The following is a 20,990-nucleotide window of genomic DNA, read 5'->3' on the forward strand; positions in this document are numbered from 1 at the left end:
CACAGGTGAACGCTTGGGGGAAACGTTTGTGATATTAGGCCGTTCCGTGGGTGCCCACGCCAATAAGCTTTCTCGTTGAAGAAGCCAGGTCTGGGGAACGTTAGGCAGATTCACCTCGAGCCACACTGCAACAGGGCGAGGGCGGGAAGAAAGAAGGCCGTGGACACCAAATACAAGCGGGGCGGGTTTCTGGAGGGGTTTCTCCGCCTTGGGGAGGCGGAGAACTAAACCTGAGAGAAATAAAGGCGCTCGGCGGGAACGAGGTGACAGAGAACAAAAAATCCATCTCTGCCGTCGGTTTTACAAACGGAGCGCGCGACCCTCCGATCCGGCCACCGTCTTTTAGCAATCCCGGCCATGGGAGAAACTTTTCTACGCTGCCCACTGCGCACTCCACGCGGCCGGGTTTTGGTGTCTTTACCGCCGGGCGGGGAATTCGTGCTGGGCACTCCGGAGTTCGTAAACCTGGCGAGCGGTGAGTCTTTCAGCTCTTTTCTCGCATCCCGAATAAGTGGCGGGGGGAGCGGGGAAAGTTGGGTAGGGTGCGTGCGCCCCCGGCATAGCCCAGAACTGGGGTGCGGGGGTAGGTAGGTAGGTAGGTGGCCCCGGGAATGAGGGCGGCTGCCGATGGGCTCCTATCGGGTCTTGACTTAAGGGGAAACGGATCTCAACCCAACCCCAGTTCGGAGCTTTTGGAAGGTGCCTTTTCCTTTGGGAATTTGTTCTCGCGTTCCTTCTTTCTTGCACTTTCGGTAGGAGTCAGCCTTCCCCCTCCCACATCTTCAGATACAGTGAACTACAGTTCCTATTCCATTTTGGCTGGAGTTCTAAGCGGTCTGTAAGGGGCGTGCATAAGAGCACAAGCGTGCCTACCGTTCCTGTCCTATTGTTTCCTTTCATTATATCCAATTATATAGTTATTACATACTCATGCTTATATATATGCTTATATATTGTATAGTTATTACATGCTTATGCTTATATATACTGTGTGACAAATAAATAAAATAAAAATAGTTCAATAAGTGTCTCCACTCCGGGGATGTTATATAAAGCAACACAGCTGAAGAACCCTTGGGAGGGAAAGTAGAAAGAGTGGCTGGGTCCTGTTCTAGCAAAGCTATACTAGTCATAGATAAAGTTGAAATTACTTAGGGCCTCTACTTATCATCCTAATCCAGAGCCCTATCAAGGTGCTCCAGAATTCTGATATTTGTAATTCTGTGCTGCTTGGTAGACCCATAGATGGCTTTGGGGGTTAGGTATGCCAGCCAATGAGAATAAATGCCAGATGTTTTGTGCATCAAACTTCATTGTTGGCCAAAGTATGGGACTACAGGAGTTGCATTTAGAGCACCGGATGGCTCTCTTCTGGTCAGCTGGGTTTTGAACTTCATAACATCTCCTTCCCCCTTATAACATACTGTTCCAGAAGACTTTCCTGGAGAAGGCATCCTCTCCAGACTAACAAAACCATCCGCCTCTTTATGCATCCAAATGCATTAGGACAGCAGACTTAGTCCCAAGGAAGCGTAGCAAAATGGATTGGGTGTCACTACAGTCATTTCCAATGTCCTTAGCCTGTGAGGGAACAATATAGAATTCATTCTGTATTCATGTCATGCTGACTATTTGAATGTGAATGACTCTCCAAGGCTTCCATGCTATTTAAAATGTGCTTAACTGGAAGACTGAGAGACTGATCTTAGAGATACTTGCAGATACTCTTTTTTGGAACTGCAATCCCTTCTTCCATGGCCTTGAGCAGGCTATGAGCCATCCCTTTTAATATGACCTTTATTTCTAAATTCCATAGTTGACTATTTCATAGTCAGTCCATTCAGCTGCTGTCGGTACAAATTGTGTTTTTATCCAATCAGTTTTAGCACTTGCTCTGTTTTGGGTTTCACAAAAGAATACCGTAGCTTATTAGTGACAGACAAGCTTACATGCTACAATGATTACTCCCTGCAAGAGAAGGATTTCAGGAAGACTTAATTGCACTGTATGATTCACTTGCAAAGGATGTAGGCACGGGGCCTTAGTAGGTGTTGTAAAAAAAGTGACGATGGTAGTTGCAACAGTACAATCAAAATTCTGCCTCTTTTAAAAAGCTGTTGCATACGCAATGCACATTAAAAAAACAACAAGCAAAGCTTCAATTGCACCATTGCAGCTGCCATTTTGATTTTTTTACCATACCCAGATGCACAACAACAATGAGATCCAGCAGACCTTAGGGAAATGAATGCATCTGAATTGTCTGCAGTATGGAAGTAGTTTTCTTGGAAGTTTAACATGATAGGAAAAAACTTATACAAGGAAAATATTTGAAATCCAGTATTGAGCTTTATATTCTACTTGAAGAAGTTTCTATAGCTATTTGTAAACAAAATATTGGAATCTAACATCGAGAGTCAGGCATTGTCTTATTACAACCAATTGAAACTTATACATATTCAGATTAAAAGCAGAAAAGGAAAAAATTTAAATTAGGCCATTAGCCTATTTCATCAAGGTTTACATTTTAAAGTCCTTCTCAAAGACATTAATCAATTCTTGGCTTTAATGAAACCAAGCATTCAGGAGAAAGAATAACAGTATAATTCCTCCATCTCTGAAGACCTGAAGGCCATTAGTCCCAATTATTATCTTGCTGTAAGCACAGCACATAAACTCCTGACTTAACACAAAGCAGAAATAAATCAATATATATATCTTTATATATAAATGTATCTTTATATCTATCTATCTATCTATCTATCTATCTATCTATCTATCTATCTATCTATCTATCTATCTATCTATCTATCTAAAGATATAGATATATATCAATATATCTTTATAACAATAAGACTAGTGAATATTTTTATTGGTGCATTTGGCAAAAAAATAAAAATAAAAAATAAATAAACCAGGCCAAATAATGTAGAATTTCCTAGGAGTTGGATTGACGCTTTAAACGGTAATGAATCCGGAAATGCCCTTCAGAATGTAGAAAAATCAACTTTTTCTGAAGGCAGATTTTTTTCTTCTACCAGCATGTGAATTAGAAAATGTTAGAGCATTTTTCTACTCACTTTGAGCATTAACAAACAAAATGTAAAGTATCCCATTATGTTCTACCAAGATGTTAATTCTTACTATGGGTGGGAATTAATTGAATTGTAATCCAAACATCTGGCAGAAACAAAGTTGAGGCAGGCTCCCTCAAACTGAATGTTTGCTTTGGACCGCCTTGCTTTTAATTGTCCCTTTGGCATGGTAAGGGGAAACTGGTACCCAACCCACTTCGACCTAGCTGGGCATCTGGACTAAAACAGGCCATTGACTGAAAGGGAGGGACAGCTTGAACTATGAATACTCATTAGCATTGTTAATCATAGTACCTGTTTCTAGCTAATGACTATACCCTGAAATGCTCAGTCTTGGTTAATATTTTTCTTAACTTAGCAGATAAGCAAGGTAAAAATATCCACTCAGCTCTGAAATAGTTTCCTTCCTTCAGGTAATGATTGTCTTGGCAGAACAAGAGGGCATGTGAACTCAAAGGGGTGCGGAATACGGGTTGCTTTAGTCTTTGACCAAAAGTAAACTACCATTATGAGTAGACTTTGATCTCAGCAACAACATCCGCTCTTAGTGCTATCTGTGAATAAGTGCTTCTGAAAAAAAGCAAGTCTGCCAGAGCTTATAATGCTCAATAAGGCATAATTTAATTTCAGTGGGGCCCAAGAGAAAAGACTCTGCCCCAGCTTACATTTTATAGAGGAGTAAATCTGGTTGAGCCATCTATGTGTGTCACTATCTGCTTTCCCCCCAAATTCAGTAGATGCCTCTTTGTGGTCCTTTTCATTTCAGAGGAAGATGGAAATAATAATACTTAGGATTTTATGTGGTATATTTAAAGATTTCAGATGCCTTCATATCCATAGTTGGCAGAACATGGGAGGGTGGCCAGGTTTGCAGACTCCGCCCCCCCCCCCCCCCCGTTTTTGTGTCTTTGTAGCAGCCTTGTATAATAAGGAAGAATGCAAGGCAGTCTTTGCAAAAGTTGCCGCTCCAGATTATTACAGACTGGCCAGTGCTAAGGGTCATCCCAGCCTCCAGGCACTAGTATTTCTCCACTTCTAGAGTAAAAAGGACAGCCTTCAGTAATAAAGATAATTTAGCGTATCTAATGAGACGCAGCCAAATCTTCTTAGTATAACTGCCCTTCTGGCCATCCAGTAAGAAATTAGAATTTCCTTTAAGCTGAAATGCCCTGTCCCCTCCACTTTTAACAAAATGATCTTAAATTGATGAGAAATTTTGCTTAGCATCGAAAGAACTGTATAAGGCAGGACTGAAGTTAACCTGAACTCAAGGATGGAAAAATTCAATGCTACTGGTACATTATCATCTAATTTTATGTGGAGATGTTTGGTTATTTCAGAGAGTTCTTGGAAATTTCAACATGTGGCTCTTGAAACATATGAATTTTACTTTTTTCATTCATTTCTATAATTTTAAAATGCTAAGCAATGGAAAGATCATGGTTGATATAATATTTTTTATTGAGAGGTACCTTTTAGATCATCATGTACACACCACACACACACTGTTTAGTTCAGGAATCTAAATTAAAGTAACTTGGAGGACACAGTGATATCCTTTGAAGAGTCCTTAAATGAAACATTCCCAACTCTTTCTATTTGATCTCCATAGTATTTAACTTTCTAGCCTCCGAATCATCATCTTTGCTCTCTGAGGTTCTAGTCCTGTTGCCCAGAACTGGACATAGTACTCAAGAATGGATTGATGAACAGAATAAACTAGAATTTGCATGATTCAAAAACTACACTTCTTTTGATGCAGCCTTAAAACTTTGATCATCTTTTTTGCAACTATGTAATGCGGGGGACTCGTATGTTATTTGCAATCCATTACTATTTCAACTGCTTTTGCACTAGTAGTATTATCAAGCCTGGGTATTTTATTTCTAGTTCTCATAAACTTGTATATGAATTGTGATATTTGGTATTCTGGAGAATTCTTTATTTTAATAATTGTGTCTTCAAATGAGACGGAATGACTAACAGATCCTGGGAATATAGAACATGGAGCAAGAGCCAGACAGTAGAGAATTGGACCATTAAAGAAAAAAAATCTGTAGTTCATTAGAGGGGAGAAATATGAGAAAGAGGCTCAGGGCAATTTCACTTTAATCATGCTAGGTACAAGTTGATCTGGAGAATTGCTGTAGAATTGCTTTCAAGATTTTATTACATTATCCGAATAGCAATAAAGATCATTCCAGAAATCCAAGGAGTTTTCATTTCCTGAACTTGCCAACTTCAAAGGACTTGACATCAAATGAAAAAAGGTAGACAAAGAAAATATTGATGGGATATGATTAGAGTAAGTAATATCTCTTTAAGAAAAGTTCAAATTTTATTTACCTTGAAGAATGAAGTGGTTTGCTCCTTGCTGGAAAAAACACATTATTTTTAGGACATTTGCAATTTGTACTATGCAGTAACTAATATTTATTCTTAGACAAGAATAATTTAAGGGTGTTCTACCTATTTTCTCTAAATAGCCTCAAACTTTGCAGGATCACCTTTCTGAATTTATCCTTCCCTCCCGAACTTCAACACTGTTCCTCTTTAAAGTGTCCTACAAGTTCTGCGAAGTCTCCATAGATCACAACTATAAGATTTCGCCATCCTTCTCTCAGATGCTCCAGCCTGTAGTCAGCAGATTACATATCAGCCAGTAGTGGTGTTAGAGTAACACATAGCGACAGAGGAAACATCACTTGCACAACAAGTTGGAGAAACATAGTAATGAATTAGGTTACAACATCTGTGAAGTAAAAAGGGGTTTGAGGGGCTTCCACAAAGAAGAGGCGGTTGAACCTATTTTCCAAAGCACCAAAAGGCGAGACAAGAAGCAATGGATGGAAACTAATCAAGGAAAGAAGCAGTAGAGTAGAGTAGAGTAGAGTAGAGTAGAATAGAATAGAATAGAATAGAATAGAATAGAATAGAATAGAATAGAATAGAATAGAATAGAATAGAATAGAATAGGAGCTGGAAAAGACCTTGGTCTTCTAGTCCAGCCCCCTGTTCAAGCAGGAGAACCTATTCCATTTCAGATAAGTGACTGTCTAGTCTCTTCTTAAAAACCTCCAATGATGGAGCACCCACGATTTCTGAAGGCAATCTTTTCCATTAATTAATTGTCCTCACTGTTAGGAAGTTTCTCCTAGAACCTAGAACTAAGGAGAAATTTAGTTCTAACAGTGAGAACAATTAACCAGTCGAGTGGCTTGCCTTTAGAAGTTGCGGGTGCTCCGCCACTGGAGGCTTTTAAGAAAAGAATGGACAGCCATTTGTCTGAAATGATATAAGGTCTCCTGCTTGAGCGGAGGATTGGACTAGAAGACCTCCAAGGTCCCTTCCAGCTCTGTTCTGTTATTCAGGCCAAGTCTAACTGTCTAAGACAAAGTTGCATTCTGAGGAAGACAGCTAGCAGCTACCTTGACTAAGGACAACCCATGTTCCTGGTTTGTGTTTTACCTGGCACTGGATGACACTAAATCAATAAAACAATATATCAATATGGTTAAAGCCATAAAATCATTTGTGTATTCTAATGGAACTGTAAGTGCTCAGTACTGTGTCTGGAACACTTCAGCCTTGCAGGCAATATATTATTTTCCACTCATGCTTGAGATGATGGGTTTGTTGATGGATTAGTATCTTCCGTCTTTTTCCTCCTGTATTTTCTAGCTGGCCTGACATTTGTGAAGGTAACAATGTACATATATTCCTGAAACAGAATTTTAGTTTCACTTATATCTAAAAAATGATAAAGATGCTTCACCTAAGAATATTTTAAATTTTGAAATTTAAAACGGTGTTATCCAAAATTTCATAATTTTCTGTCAAATATGAGATATTAATCACAAAGTAAAGTAGAAGGCAAGAATATTATAAAACTCAAACATGGGAGTGTGTTATATCAACTCTTTGAAAGAAAAGCTTAGTTGGCATCTTAACTGTAGATTGTATGTCTTGGACAATTTAGTATAATTTTTTTTTAAAAGCCTCAATATAGAAGTGTGTCAATGACATGATTGTGTGAATGTGAAATCATTTATAATTATATACCCCAGAAGATTCTTTTAGGCTTAATAGAACGGTGTTTTAATAAAAAGAAAGGAAAATACTATGAAATATTGTGTAGTCAAGAGCACACATGAACTTGGATAAAGTATTTCCAAAAAAAAAGTAAAATATATAAGTACCGTATATACTCGAGTATAAGCCGAGTTTTTCAGCACGTTTTTTGTGCTGAAAAACGTCCCCTCGGCTTATACTCGAGTATATACGGCTTATACTCGAGTTTTTTTTTCTTCTTCTTTTTTTCACATTATACCGGATGGCGCAAACTTGGCGGGCTTTTGCATTAGCGCGGGGAAGCCCTGCCGGTGCAGTGAGAGGGCGGGGCGGGGGAGCCGCCAGCCTTCTCGGCTGAGGGAGGAGGTTTCCCGACCGGTAGCTGCCTCATTTCCCACCCTCGGCTTATACTCGAGTCCCCAGTTTACCCCAGTTTTTTGGGGTAAAATTGGGGACCTCGGCTTATACTCGGATCGGCTTATATTCGAGTATATACGGTAATCAATTACTGTATGCTTGTCTTTTAACTAGAACAAAGATAGACAGAGGGAGAGATTCTTCGAATGGAGAAGAACCTCACAACATGTTCTTGGGAGGTTTAGAAAAAACACAAGATGGATGCTTAAAGATACAGATTTTTGGCTCCAACCTTCGACAAACAAGATGCATTGGAAGTGTATGGAAGAGCCATTTTGTTAATTCCCTATCCATAGCCCTAAGTCAGTGGTTCTCAACCTTTATAGTGCTGCGACCCCTTTAATACAATTCCCCACGATGTGGCGACCCCAACTGTAAAATTATTTTTTTTAGGCAGCGATCTCAGCGTGCTTCAGCAGCCGCAGAAGGGGGAAAAAAGCAGCAAACTGTTCTTTTTAATTTATGAAGCCGTATTGGCTAGCGATCTGAACTGCTTGCGATTGCCTTGAGGACGGAGGCATTAAAGCGGAGATTCCTCCCCTATTAAGTTTATCGCGTCTGAAGACAGATTAGGCTAACGATTGGGAGTGATTGCAGCTGGCTTGAGAGGGAGACATCAGAGCAAAGATTTCTCTCTTTTTTAATTCATTGCGCCTGAAGCCGAATTCACAATTCTTCGACTCGCAAGTATACTTCCCATATTTCTGATGGTCTTAGGCGACCTCTAGCAAATCGTCATTCAACCCCCAATGGGGTCGCGACCCACAGGTTGAGAACCGCTGCCCTAAGTCATGAATTTGCTCATGCTTTTATTTTAAAAACACCATGTTAGTAGTTATCACAACTCTTCTTTCCGCTATGTCTACCTTGGCTATGAGGCCAAGAGGCTTCTGACTCCTGCTTCTTGTCCTTTGCTCAGTCTTTTTGCAAAAAATAATGACAAAAGTATTGTCAAGAGGAACCACCTATACCCAAGATTTCCTGGCCTGGGCCCAAGTTGACTCAATGCTTGTTGTGTTTGCAAGTACTTCCCCTGAGGCTGGCTCCAGTGCCAGGTGCAGAAGAACGGAAAGAGAGGAGATGGAAGAGATGACTTTCAAGTTTTTTTTTAACCAACTGATGACATCGGGGTAGGGGGTGGGGGTGGGGTTAGATTTCACGAAAAGGAGTAGAACATACTTTGCAGTTTCCATCACAGCAGTTTCCTTCCAGCAAACACATTTGGATCCCAAAACGAGTTTTTCAAGTTGAAGCCCCTCTGGGTCAAGCCATAGTAGTTTTAATGGTCTGGGAAAATCTGGTTGGTTTTACCTGATAGGCATTGAGTTAAAAGCAGATTACTGGCCTGACCAGAATTTTCATTCACCTGGCCAACTGCCGGAAGGGGAAGAGCTTAAACTCTTAGAAATGACATTGTCAGTTATCCTATTTTCCGTAATATGGAATCAGTTGCAAAAAAGGAGAAAAGAAGGAGGTGTTTGGGGAAAAGGCACTCCATACACCGCAACCTTTGGTTTTGAAAGCTTTTCGCTGCAGAAATAGCTTTCCTTCGATGTGTATTTTGTGAAAGTTTGGGACTTAGATCACTTTATTGTGAAGTAGTATAGGACTTTTTTTTTTTGATACAGAGCAGAAGTACTGCAGGTGTAATTGGGGCCCTCAAAATAGTAACATCATTCTCTGATGTTAAGAATGGACCATTAGTAGTGGTTCCAGTTTTATGAGACATCTCCATTCCATCTATGAAATTCCTGTCACCCAAACAGAGGAAATTAATAAAAGGATTGCTAGATTTCAACTCTTAAGGTTTTAGCTTCTTCAAGATCCTTTTTAAAGGGATTAAATCTCTGGATATAAACCAAGGGTAGGAGTTACACTTCTGAACTTTTGAAGTCCTTGAATCAACTTGATTAGGTTCTTGATGAGACCTGCAATTCTGTAATGGTCTTATCACCAAACCCTGGAGCCCCCTCGTTCCCTGACTTTCCTTCCCTGAACTTACTGGATATATGACAAAACAAATGAGCAATAATCTCCAAGCATCTTGTCTTCTCCTTTGCACATGGAGGAAGGAGAATGAGCAAGAAAATTGATAAAAGAATCCCTGAGGGTTCTTTAAAGTCCCCTTAAACCCCCCAAAAACTTGAACTCTGAATATTACCTTTCCTACTGACAAATATTTTCTGAACCTTGATGAAAAAAATGGGTTCTTCCCCAAGTAATGCTTTTCTATGAATTGCCAGCCAGCCAGCATTCAAGAGTAAGCAGTTGAATGACAGATTGTGACAATTCTAGTGATGGTGTGCTATTGAAAAGCTCTCCACTATGGCAGCAGGTCAAGAAGAAAAGACAAATACATGGATTTTGATCTGTAAATCCATGTCCTCAGACTAAAGCAAGCTTTTAATCTTCTGAGAATTATTATCATCTCTGCTGCCAAGCTTTAAATGTTTAATTTGATTTCTGACTTTGACTGTATTAATACTGCATGCGCACACCAAACCCACACTCACAGCTGTTGAAAGAAGCAGAAAGGCAGGAGAGAAATTCCACAAATAAAGATTAGCAAAGCAACTGTCTTCTCTCCTTTCCAGACCAGGGATTCTGCATTCCCATCCAGGAGATGGTTGCTGTGAAGCTTGGAACAGCCAGTAACAGAAAGGAGATTTTGGAATCTACTAGGGATGAAAACTCTTTCACAGGTGAGTAAGATGGATCCAGGTTTAGAGCATCTAGGTAGTTGGCTATTATTATGCATAAAGAGGGTCACAAAAATCAAGTAAAAATGAAATCTGGGGTAGGTGGGTTACAACTTTGGTTGTATGTTGAGAGTGATTGAAACATTTGTCCGGGGAGTCCATTTTTGTTCAGAGCAATTCTTTTAAATAAGTCATGTTGTTTCTTATTACTTTGATTGACTGCAGGAGAAGAGTGGAGAGACAACAAATAGTGTTTATGCTATGGAGGCCAGATCCAAAGTTGCACTTCTTCTCTAGTGTAGACACTCTAAGCTAGGTTAACAGGCTTTGTGAAAAAAAGAGTCAAGGACAAGGCTGAATTAAGATTTTTTTTAACCATCTGTTTCTCAGCCTTGAATGTTGAAGCCACAGTCTGTTATGGGAATCCAGTTATTTTTAGTGTGTTGTAGTGCTGAAGCAGGTCATCACATAGAGCTACAATATAGTTTCTCTTTGGGGAGCCAGTGTATTATATGAACACAGTAATTGTGACTGGTTAGTCTGGTCTTAAGAGATATATGAACTCAGCTAATGCAGTCATCATCATCTTTCCCTGAAGCGTAACCAGGAAACTGAAGAAATAGGAATTCAAAATTAGATCCAGTGTAACCTGAAGTTTGCTGGGTGACTTTGGACTTTTTGCAGCCCAATTTTGAATATGCTGGTCTATGATCATAATAAAGTTTTGATTTGATTTGATGAGTACTTTGTATGAGCTCCTAGTAAAAAGGCAGGATATAGATCTGAGAAAATAATAATACAATTTTTCCAGATATTTGCATGTATATGTAAATAAAAGTGCATAATTTCACATGCAAAGTAGATTCATGATGTCCTGAGCAATCACTCAATCTGATCTTACTCATAAATCCTCTAACAACTCTAATGTTCTGTTCCCCTCCCTCCCTCCCTCCCTTTCTTTCTTTTTAGTTTTTTTTATACAGCGGGAAAAAGGAGAGTATTGGAACCTTGGGGTGCTGGAGTTCACTGCCCCATCCACATCTCAGCTAGCAACACGCTGGGTCAGTGCCCTTCAGACCTGGATTTATTATCATGGTCAGTTTCTAGCCCAGCTGAAGTCTTCCTGGCTTTCTTAAGTGTGGCTGCCATGCAAAGACAGGCCGCATATAAGTGGATAGGATATGGCTTCCAAGAAGGGAACCGCTCTTAATTGCAAGTAGAGCAATGTCAGCGCTGCAAGGCAGATTAGATCAAGAAATGAAATGAATTGCTCTTAGTCAGTAATAAGGGAAAGGTACTTTGTACAGTGTGTGCTCAAAGGCCACCTGTATTTTTTTTTCTTTTGAATGTCATGGAAAATAATTTTTGAGTTGGTGTTGAATGAAGTCTTACCCTGCAGAAGGCAACTGCCTGACCTCGTTCAGGCTGGGAAGCTAAGTCAGGCTGAGCCAGGTTAATAGGTGGATGGGAGACTCCCACAAATACCAGGATTGAAGGCTAGATTCTGAAAGAAAGCAATAGCAAGTCACATCTGCATGTTGCCATGCAAACTCAGCAACTTGAAGGAGGCTTTTTAGCCCAGCCTTTCATCTCTGACATGAAATGACAGTCAGTTCGATCTTCCTTGTTCTGCAGCAGAGTTTTTATGAACACAAACTATAAGGGAACAAAGAGAGAGCTCTTTCTTCATGCACTCTTGCGGTGTTGATTGACTACTGAGAGAATCCTAATGCTGGACTAGATGGTACTTTGATCTCATCCTGCAGCCATTTACATTTCCCTTCCTCCTGCTCCAGGTGTTACACGGCCCAAGAGTCTTCTTGTCTTCATCAATCCAGCTGGGGGACGTAAGCAAGCAATGGAGATCTATCAAAGTCAAGTGGCTCCATTGTTTGCCCTGGCTGGGATCCATGCTCAAGTTGTGGGTGAGTCCCATTATCTTCCTCCACCACTCCCTCTTTCCTTCTCATTATGGACTTCTCCTACCTCCAATAGCTTCCAGCTTTTCTGTTGCTCCATCCTTTGTCTGAGTTTTGTAATAGCATACCACATAGCAATATCAATATCAATAGTGCTTAGACTTATATACTGTTCCATGGTGCTTTATAGCACTATCTGAGCAGTTTACATATATCAGCCTATTTCCCCCAACAATCCGGATTCTCATTTTACTGACCTTGAAAGGATGGAAGGCTGAGTAAACCTTGAGTTGGTCAGGATCGAACTCCTGGCAATGGGCAGAGTTAGCCTGCAATACTGCATTTTAATTGTGCTACCATGGCTCCTATTAAACAGTCTCCTGCTTTCTTCCTGTTGCCATCTTCTCAGAGACCTGCCGTGCGAATGAGGCTCGTGATTACATCCTACAGCAAGATCTCTGTGGCTTTGATGGGTAAGTATTTTTGTCTTAGTTTGTCTGCATCTGAGGAAATTTGTGCCTCTAGTTCAATTTGAACTATCCATTTAGTTCAATCCTGGCATCTTCCCCAACCTGTTGCCCTCCATTTCTCCTGGAACTGCAATATGCTGTACCCTCCAGCATGGGATTACATTTAGCAAGCACCAAATTGACAAAAACTATTCTTTGACATGCAAATGATCTGCTCCAAGCAGACATTAAGAATCCCACAAAGCAATGGCTGCAAAGCAAGCACATTTTTCAATGATTTGAAAGCAAAAAAGGGAGGAAATCAATGTGTTTTTTTTCAAGTTTGTCTGCCAGTCCAATCATGGAGAAAACTAGCTAATTCCAAATGCTGTAATTAATTAATTCATTCACTGTCAGGCTTAGCCCAAGAACAAGGTAGAACAATTCGGCTAGGGTTCAGTTGCTTATTTGTTTATACACAATAAACCAACTCTTGCCAGACTAAACCCTTACTTCTCTCACCCTAGTGGATATCTCCTGGGACATTCTGAGAAGTGGCTATCCTAGCTCTCTTCCTCTGCCTCCTATCCAGCTCCAGGCTGTGATAACTCGTCTCACTCCACTCCTTGGAATGTGCTCCATCCTTTGTGGGAAATTGGTGCTTCACTGTAGGTCATCATGTCACCTTCCCCTCCATAGGCACAATCTCTCACATTCACAACCAGATGATAAAACATAAGCCAGATCTGAAGATGAAGATGAAAAGCAAAACATCTTCAAGGAAAAAATAGTCCAGCTGCCTTTTTAAAAAACACCTTTGAGACAACCATGACCTGGATGACTGAGAGTCCCCATAGACTTTATAAAACCAGGTTAAATACTTGATTCTACCATAATTAGGCTAAAAAAATGTAAACAATACTGTAGTTAGAAAAACGCCAAAAGACTTGTATTGACTCCCACCTCTTTTTTATCTGTTTTTATTTTATACAAAATACAGAACTCAAAAAAATCCAGAAGGACAAAAGGGAAAAAAAACACAAAACACAAAACAAAACATTAAAAAGGAACATAAAACATTATACACACATCAACCCTCTAGTTGAATACTGATTACTACATTAGTTCCCATCTCTTACGAAACAAGCCGTCCAAAAAATTTCAAACTACTAAATCCATTTGCAACTTGATGACAGGCGGTTATTGTAATCCACTCTTAGAAAATTTACCACAGCATCTTATCTATCCCAAATATCCCAAATGCTGTGAACAAATCATCCTGGGTCAAATATCCATGTTTGTTTCTTAATATATTCTCTAGTCAATTGCTGTTTAATTAAATATAATAAAATCAGTTTCCAAAATAGGTCTATTTTCCGATCAAAGTGCAAGCAGAACTAATTGCCAATTAACTGTAATAAATCCATCTAGTCTCCCACAGAGGTCTGGAATCTGTCTCTTTCCTTCTTAGTCAAAGCCATAACATTAAAAGAATGTGCAGACTTAAACTTCAGAAGAGCTGATGAAATCCACTTTGCTGGTTCTCCAACTGCGAAATTATCTCTTTGATCTGGAACTGGATCAAATTCCTTTTGTGTACCTTCATCCACATCCAGAGATAAAGCTTCAGATCTTAACATTCTTTTAACTAACATTAAAGTTTGATCAAATTTTTGAGAGAGGAACTCAGCTAGAAGCTGCACATCTCCCCATTTTCCTTTCTTAGATTTCAGAGCCATCTTAATCTGTGAAATTTAGCCAGGAGACCAAAAAAAAAAAAGTATGTTTGCCTCTATATTTCAATCCAAGATTATAAGAAAAGTTCAATGAAAATAAACTCCAGGTATTTTTCAAATTCAAAAAATACAGAATCTGTGAACTCTTCATCCACCCCACCCCCGAACATTACCGTGTTTCCATACGAAGGAAAAGAGGTTATCCATAACAACATATATCAAAAGAGAAAGCAATTGGAGTCCAGCAAGGGATTGAGATAAATCAGCACCCACTGTTAAATCAACTTTTAAAACAATGAGCAAAATAAAACAGTGAAATAAAAAAGTGAAAATTAAAATTCCGGCATGATTAGAAAACAAAACTCCCTGACAGGAAGATGGATACACCCAATGACTTTTCCATTGCTTCCAGAGGGAATTGAAATCTTCAAGGCCCTCCCCCTTATCTACTGGGTCCACAGATTGTCCAAAAGTCATCTTGGATTACTCCTTAGTGCTCCCATTCAAAACTAGGGAGCAGCGCTGCCAAAGAAACACCTTTATCAATGAAATCAGCAGATCATTTGTAAGAGAAAAAAGAATCTCTGACTGTACAGCAGCCATTTTGAAAGGGGAGTGTATTGCCTCTCATCTTAAAAGGCACTCTGGGTTGTTTACAACAGTAACAAAATCCCAGAAGTATATTTTAAAAATCATAAAACTGCAAAACCAAAACCAAAGGGTCCTTGGTAGGCCCCAACAATCAGGATACATTCACTGTACCTGGGTAAAAAAGCTAGGTCTTGATGGCCTTTTGGAAAGCTAAAATAGTGGGGGCCTGCTGAATAACAAGGAGGGAGAGTATTCCGTAAAGTAGGGGCAGCTATAGAAAAGTCATGCTTCTGAGATCCCAGTAGAAGGCAGCATTTCATGGAAGGGACCTGGAGGATTCCTGTCCTATCTGATCTGGTAGGACAGGCAGATACTCTCAGGGAGAAGCAGTCCCACAAATAACCAAGTTATAGGAAGTTGCTAACCAGCACCTTGAATCACAGCTAGCACTGGAAGCCAATGCAGCTCATGCAGCAGAAAAGAGATAAAACAGTATAAATAAGAGGAAGTAAAGAAGAATACATTGTAGAAAAATAAAATATCTGAGAGCTGGTTTGCCTGAATGTTGTTCCCTATCAGAGCTCTCCACACACCGACAAGTAGCTTCCAATATTTAATTCTACTCACAGTATTAAGGGGTCATGAGCAACTCCATTAGACATTTTTATCCATGCCATTCAACATTATGTAAACAGGCACTGCAGTGTAATTGCCACTCATGGAAATGGGAGAATCTCCATCATTTGCCTAGAAGGGGTCCATAAAGGTAGTTGCATCACATCCTGACTATAGATAGTCCTCAAATTATGACCAGTTGCTTAGCAACTGTTCAAAGTTACGATGGATACCTGGAAGGCTATGTGCAACGAGTTTGAAGTTCTGACACTGCCTCCCCTCCCTCACAGTCACATGACCATATTTTGGGCTCATGACAACTATCCCACGGTCAATTGACTGTGATTTAGCTTTTTGCCAGAAACCAATGTTTATTTCTGGGAAAAAACAGCCCATAGTGAACAATTGGTTCTCTTAACAACTGTGATGCTTACTTAACAACTGTCACAAAAAAGGTTGCAAAATTGGGTCCAATCGTGTAGTGATCTGCTTTACGACCATCACGACTTACAAGCCTAATTATCAGGCTCAATTACAGTTGGAAGTTGAGGACTACCTGTAACTTAGCTTATTACCTCCATCCCATTCCAGGCTGGTAAGTGTGGGAGGCGACGGCACATTCAATGAAGTGATGCATGCCTTAATCGACCGAACCCAGCAGAAGGCAGGGAAGCTCAAAGAGGACTTGGATGCGGAGCTTCTGTCCCCAAGACTTCGCATTGGCATCATTCCTGCAGGTAAGGCCAGTAGCTCTCCAAAATTAAGATGTGAGACTTTAAGAGCTGGGAAATAACGACTAAAATTTTAATCCAAGGGTCTGGGTGAGAAGCAGACAGCCTTCTGAGCTATTTTCCAGCAAGTCAAGTGATAGGATGCATTCTGTGTCTACTCCAGGTTCGACAGATTGTGTCTGCTTTGCAACCGTGGGAACAAATGACCCCGTCACTTCTGCTCTGCACATCATTATAGGTGCTTAGCCAGCATGCACTATCCATCTGTGGTTGTTGAGAGTATGGTCCTTAAAACTGCCCTGAGTAGGGAATTTTGGAAAGCCAGGTTTGGAAGTAAAGCATCTGTAGGGCGAGCTTGAAAATAGTCTCTGACTTATCACTGCTCATACCCTTGCAATAAAAAACACACTTGGATGCCTGCTTGGGTCACTTTAGAGTGGGGCTAGCTATTTTGCATTTGGGCTTGAGAACAGAAGCATTGGCTTCCTTGGGGAAAGGATGCCGGCCTGTAGATTCCTAGCCCCATACCTAAAAGGGAGTGAGAGAGCGAGGGTGTTTTCCTTCTGATCTCTTTTCCATGCCTTTCTTTCCTTCCCAGGGGACAGCCAGCCTCTGGATGTCTGCAGCATTTGGCATGATGGGATGCTTTTGCGCTACTCCGTCTCCCTGGCTGGTTACGGTTTCTATGGCGATGTAGTGAGCACCAGTGAGAAGCACCGTTGGATGGGGCCAGCGCGCTACATCTTTGCAGGTATTATTCGGCAGAAGAAGAAACCAGCTGGATAAGGGGAGCTGGGAGAGAGGAAGGAAAAGAAAGACTCATAAAAATGAAGTTCTTCTTGATGGGCTTGAAAAAATACAGGCTCAAGAGGCCTAGTAAGAAAGTACTCCTCTGTGCCCAGATAGTTTTAAATTCCAGTTCTCAGGAATGACTGAAGTATTTTTGAAATAAACATGATGCTATTTGAGTAGTGGCGTTTCAAAGAAAAAACATGATCGCTTATTTTTATTTACTTACTCTGTATCTCACTGTCAAATATGATATAACTTTAGTTCTCCCCATCTAAGTCTTTTTGAAAAGGCACAAAAACTTTTTATTGCAACAACAGTTGTGATTTCTGTGTCAGTTGTTTGATTCTTGCAAAACCATTCACACACGATACTACAAATTATCTTCTTTTCTGTACCTTTCACCATTCGACACCTACTGGCTTAAAACATGCCCACGATATTCAGAATGAAAGAAAAGCTATTTAAAATAAAAGAACCTAAACCTTCTGTGAATTTTCCACTAAGAGTGGTGGTGGTGTGTGCTTGTGTATATGTGTGAACACACCCAGCCCAAACCCTCCCTTCAGTTATTTCCTCTTTCAGGAGCCAAAGCAGTGCTAAGCAACCGCAGCTATGAAGGCACTGTGGAATTCCAGTTAGCAGAGTCAGAGGACACCAACCCGAGGGATCAGTCACGCTGCCGGGCAGGGTACGTTGATGGGAAACTGCCACAATGGGATTTACAATCACGGACGAAGTCCAGGAACAGAACTGCAGAAAAGGGGTGGAGTGGCCTTCTCTAATTCTTCTAATATTTTGGGCTGCAGACCCCATGATTCCCAGCTGGCTAGGAATTATGAAAATTGGGTTGCAATGCATTAAGAGGACTAAGTGGGGAAGAATACATGATCAAATTATAACACCAGTTCTCCTTTTCAGTTGCATGGTCTGTTCTGAGTCTAGCAAAAACCTTCTGAGTGGAAGCAAAGAAGAACATTTTTCAGAATTCACAAAGCAGGCAGGTAAAAGCACCAAAACACTTTTTTTAATCACAAAGGATTGACACTGAAAATTAATCTTGCTGTAAATTAATATTGAAAATTAATTAATAACTGAAAAATAATTTGTTGTAATCTTGTGACAAGAAGCCTATAAGGCAGTGTTTCTCATGCAGGATCCAATCTTGATCAGACACCGGGAACATCTTGATCAGACACCCAACGAAGCTATCGAAGTGCTGTCCCGGTGTTTGGAGGCCGTACGGGTCTGGATGGGGATAAACAGGCTCAAGCTCAATCCCTCCAAGACAGAGTGGCTGTGGATGCCGGCATCCCGGTACAGTCAGCTGAGTCCTCGGCTGACTGTTGGGGGCGAGTCATTGGCCCCAATGGAAGGGGTGTGCAACTTGGGCGTCCTCCTGGATGAACGGCTGTCTTTTGAAGATCATTTGACGGCCGTCTCCAGGAGAGCTTTTTACCAGGTCCGCCTGGTGCGCCAGTTGCGCCCCTTTCTAGACCGGGATGCCCTATGCACGGTCACTCACGCCCTCATGACGTCTCGCCTGGATTACTGCAATGCTCTCTACATGGGGCTCCCCTTGAAGGGCATCCAGAGGCTGCAGTTAGTTCAGAATGTGGCTGTGCGGGTTATAGAGGGAGCCCCTCGTGGCTCCCGTATGACACCAATCCTGCGCAGACTGCACTGGCTACCTGTGGCCTTCCGGGTGCGCTTCAAGGTTTTGGTAACCACCTTCAAAGCGCTCCATGGCATAGGGCCGGGTTATCTACGGGACCGCCTACTGCTACCGAATACCTCTCACCGACCCGTGTGCTCTCACAGAGAGGGACTCCTCAGGGTGCCGTCAGCTAGGCAGTGTCGTCTGGCGACGCCCAGGGAAAGGGCCTTCTCTGTGGGGGCTCCCACCCTCTGGAATGAACTCCCCCCAGGACTCCGTCAACTTCCGGACCTCCGAACCTTCCGTCGTGAGCTCAAGACACATTTATTCATCTGTGCAGGACTGGACTAGATTTTAAATTTATAGGGGTTTTAATTGGTTTTTAATATTTATATTTATATTTTTAATAATTTGGCATTAGAAGAAGTTTTTTAATGGTTATTTTAATTTGTACATAAATGTTTTATTTGCCTGTGAACCGCCCTGAGTCCTTCGGGAGATAGGGCGGTATACAAATATGAATAAATAAATAAATAAATAAATAAATAATAAATAAACAGACATTTAGTTTTCCGAGCTTTCAGACTTGTGTTGAGGCCCATTCTCAGGAGAGAAGTTCCTTGAGGATGGGCTCCAGCACAGGTCTGAAAGCTCGGAAGACTAAACCTATGATCCTGATGACTGACCCAGATTGGATCCTGCAACATTATCCTGGGACATGTATATTTGCCTTCATTCATGAGTGTTTGTCATCCATAGCAGCTTTAGGAAGTAGACTTCACCTCCCAGAATTCCCCAACCAGCCTGCTGGGAGTTGAAGTCCATCCAACTTAAACTTGCTGAAGTTGAGAAATACTACTATAAGTTAATAAGCATTTGTAGCTCACCACCCCCACCCCCTCCATACTGGGGCTAGTCTAGGGCCAAGAGTGTGCATCTCACCCTGGGTCACTGCCTAGTCTTCATAGTCTTCAAATCTAATCTTAGTCCCTTCGGCTGCACCAGTCCTCTGTGGTGCACAAGCCTCAAATCTGACAAGCCAGGTTGAGGGATGTATGAGAGACAAAATCTATATCTAATCTAGCTACTACTACTCAGAGAATCTGCTTTTGCTAGCATTTTTTTTTAAAGCAAGCTGTGCACACGCACAGATCAGATTATGTTTCTAGCTCATGTCTTGTTAGGTTGGCCAAATAATCTGATTTAGGAAGCAGTCTCCCTTGTCTGAAGCTGGTCAAAAGGAAAAAAAAAGAGACTTGTTGAAATAAAAAAATTTCTAATTTTATTTTTCTGCCAGCTTGCTAGATGATCTTAAGCAAGCTCCAATCTTCTAAATTTAGGATTCTCATATATAACAAGGAACAATACTAATACTAGTCATAATATTTAGTAGCTGTTTTATAACATTGACTCTAATGCTTACATAGCTAACGGATTCAGAGGGCTTGAAGTGATAAACAGAAATCCTGTTAGTGCATTTGGAAAGGTTATTGTGGGGCATCTTTGTCTGCTGTTTCTTGACCGCTTGCCATGCAGTCTGTCTTGTGCTTCAATGACTACTTGCCTCCTCAAGGTCTGTCCTGGAAAAGTAAACTAAAGAGAACAGGCCTGGCAGGCAGTTTCTCTTTTCAATGCCTCTATTTTGCAAACATCAACAAACACAAACACAACCGGTCTGAGCTGCTTTGCTTTCTTTCTTAGAGGTGGAATAGAAGAGGGAGCATCTGAAGAACCCTAGTTTCTGCAGAAATAAAATGCCAGGCATATCTTCTGCCAGTGCTTTTGGCAATTTCAGACTGGAACTGCTAAATCTAGTCAGCATAATTTCAGAAAATGAGAAGGACTTGTCCCTGGTAAAAGGCTTGTAGCAGACAAAAAGTAGCAGAAACGTGTTGTTATCGCTTAGTAATAACCACTCTTACTTGGATCCCTGAGTAGGTAAGGAACTTCCTGCATGAAGATGCTCAAGATAAACCTGTTTCTCCCCTCCAGGTAGTCAATGGCAGCGGGTTCATGGTAGCTTCCTGGCAGTCAACCTGACCTGCATGAGCAGTGCTTGTCCTAAGAGCCCCAAGGGTCTTTCACCTTGTGCCCACCTGGCCGATGGAACTGCCGACCTTATCTTGGTGCACAAATGCTCGGTCCTCTCCTTCCTGCAGCATTTGAATCGGCACACCAACTGCTCAGACCAGGTATGGGGGAGCTATTGCTGTCCTATAGA

At 41.1% G+C, this 20,990-nt stretch overlaps 1 protein-coding gene across 4 annotated transcripts in view; it reads left to right on the forward strand.

The window, feature by feature from the left end:
• The window catches only part of LOC131191443 (ceramide kinase-like), a 23,435-nt gene continuing 2,445 nt past the window's right edge, over nt 1-20,990 (forward strand). The window contains exons 1-11 of one of the 4 annotated variants that reach the window (XM_058169581.1): nt 1-475; nt 10,178-10,285; nt 11,252-11,377; nt 12,079-12,207; nt 12,611-12,674; nt 16,184-16,329; nt 16,487-16,561; nt 16,922-17,074; nt 17,698-17,803; nt 18,034-18,116; nt 20,762-20,961. In XM_058169581.1, coding sequence (XP_058025564.1) covers nt 358-475; nt 10,178-10,285; nt 11,252-11,377; nt 12,079-12,207; nt 12,611-12,674; nt 16,184-16,329; nt 16,487-16,561; nt 16,922-17,074; nt 17,698-17,803; nt 18,034-18,116; nt 20,762-20,961 — 1,308 coding nt within the window. In that variant the 5' untranslated portion in view covers nt 1-357. Of the gene's footprint in view, nt 476-7,716; nt 7,843-10,177; nt 10,286-11,251; nt 11,378-12,078; nt 12,208-12,610; nt 12,675-16,183; nt 16,330-16,486; nt 16,562-16,921; nt 17,075-17,697; nt 17,804-18,033; nt 18,117-20,761; nt 20,962-20,990 lie in introns of those variants that run through there. The other 3 variants (XM_058169582.1, XM_058169583.1, XM_058169585.1) reach the window with 3 other exon arrangements.

Source organism: Ahaetulla prasina, chromosome 2, assembly GCF_028640845.1.
Source record: "Ahaetulla prasina isolate Xishuangbanna chromosome 2, ASM2864084v1, whole genome shotgun sequence".
Classification (NCBI taxonomy): Eukaryota; Metazoa; Chordata; class Lepidosauria; order Squamata; family Colubridae; genus Ahaetulla; species Ahaetulla prasina.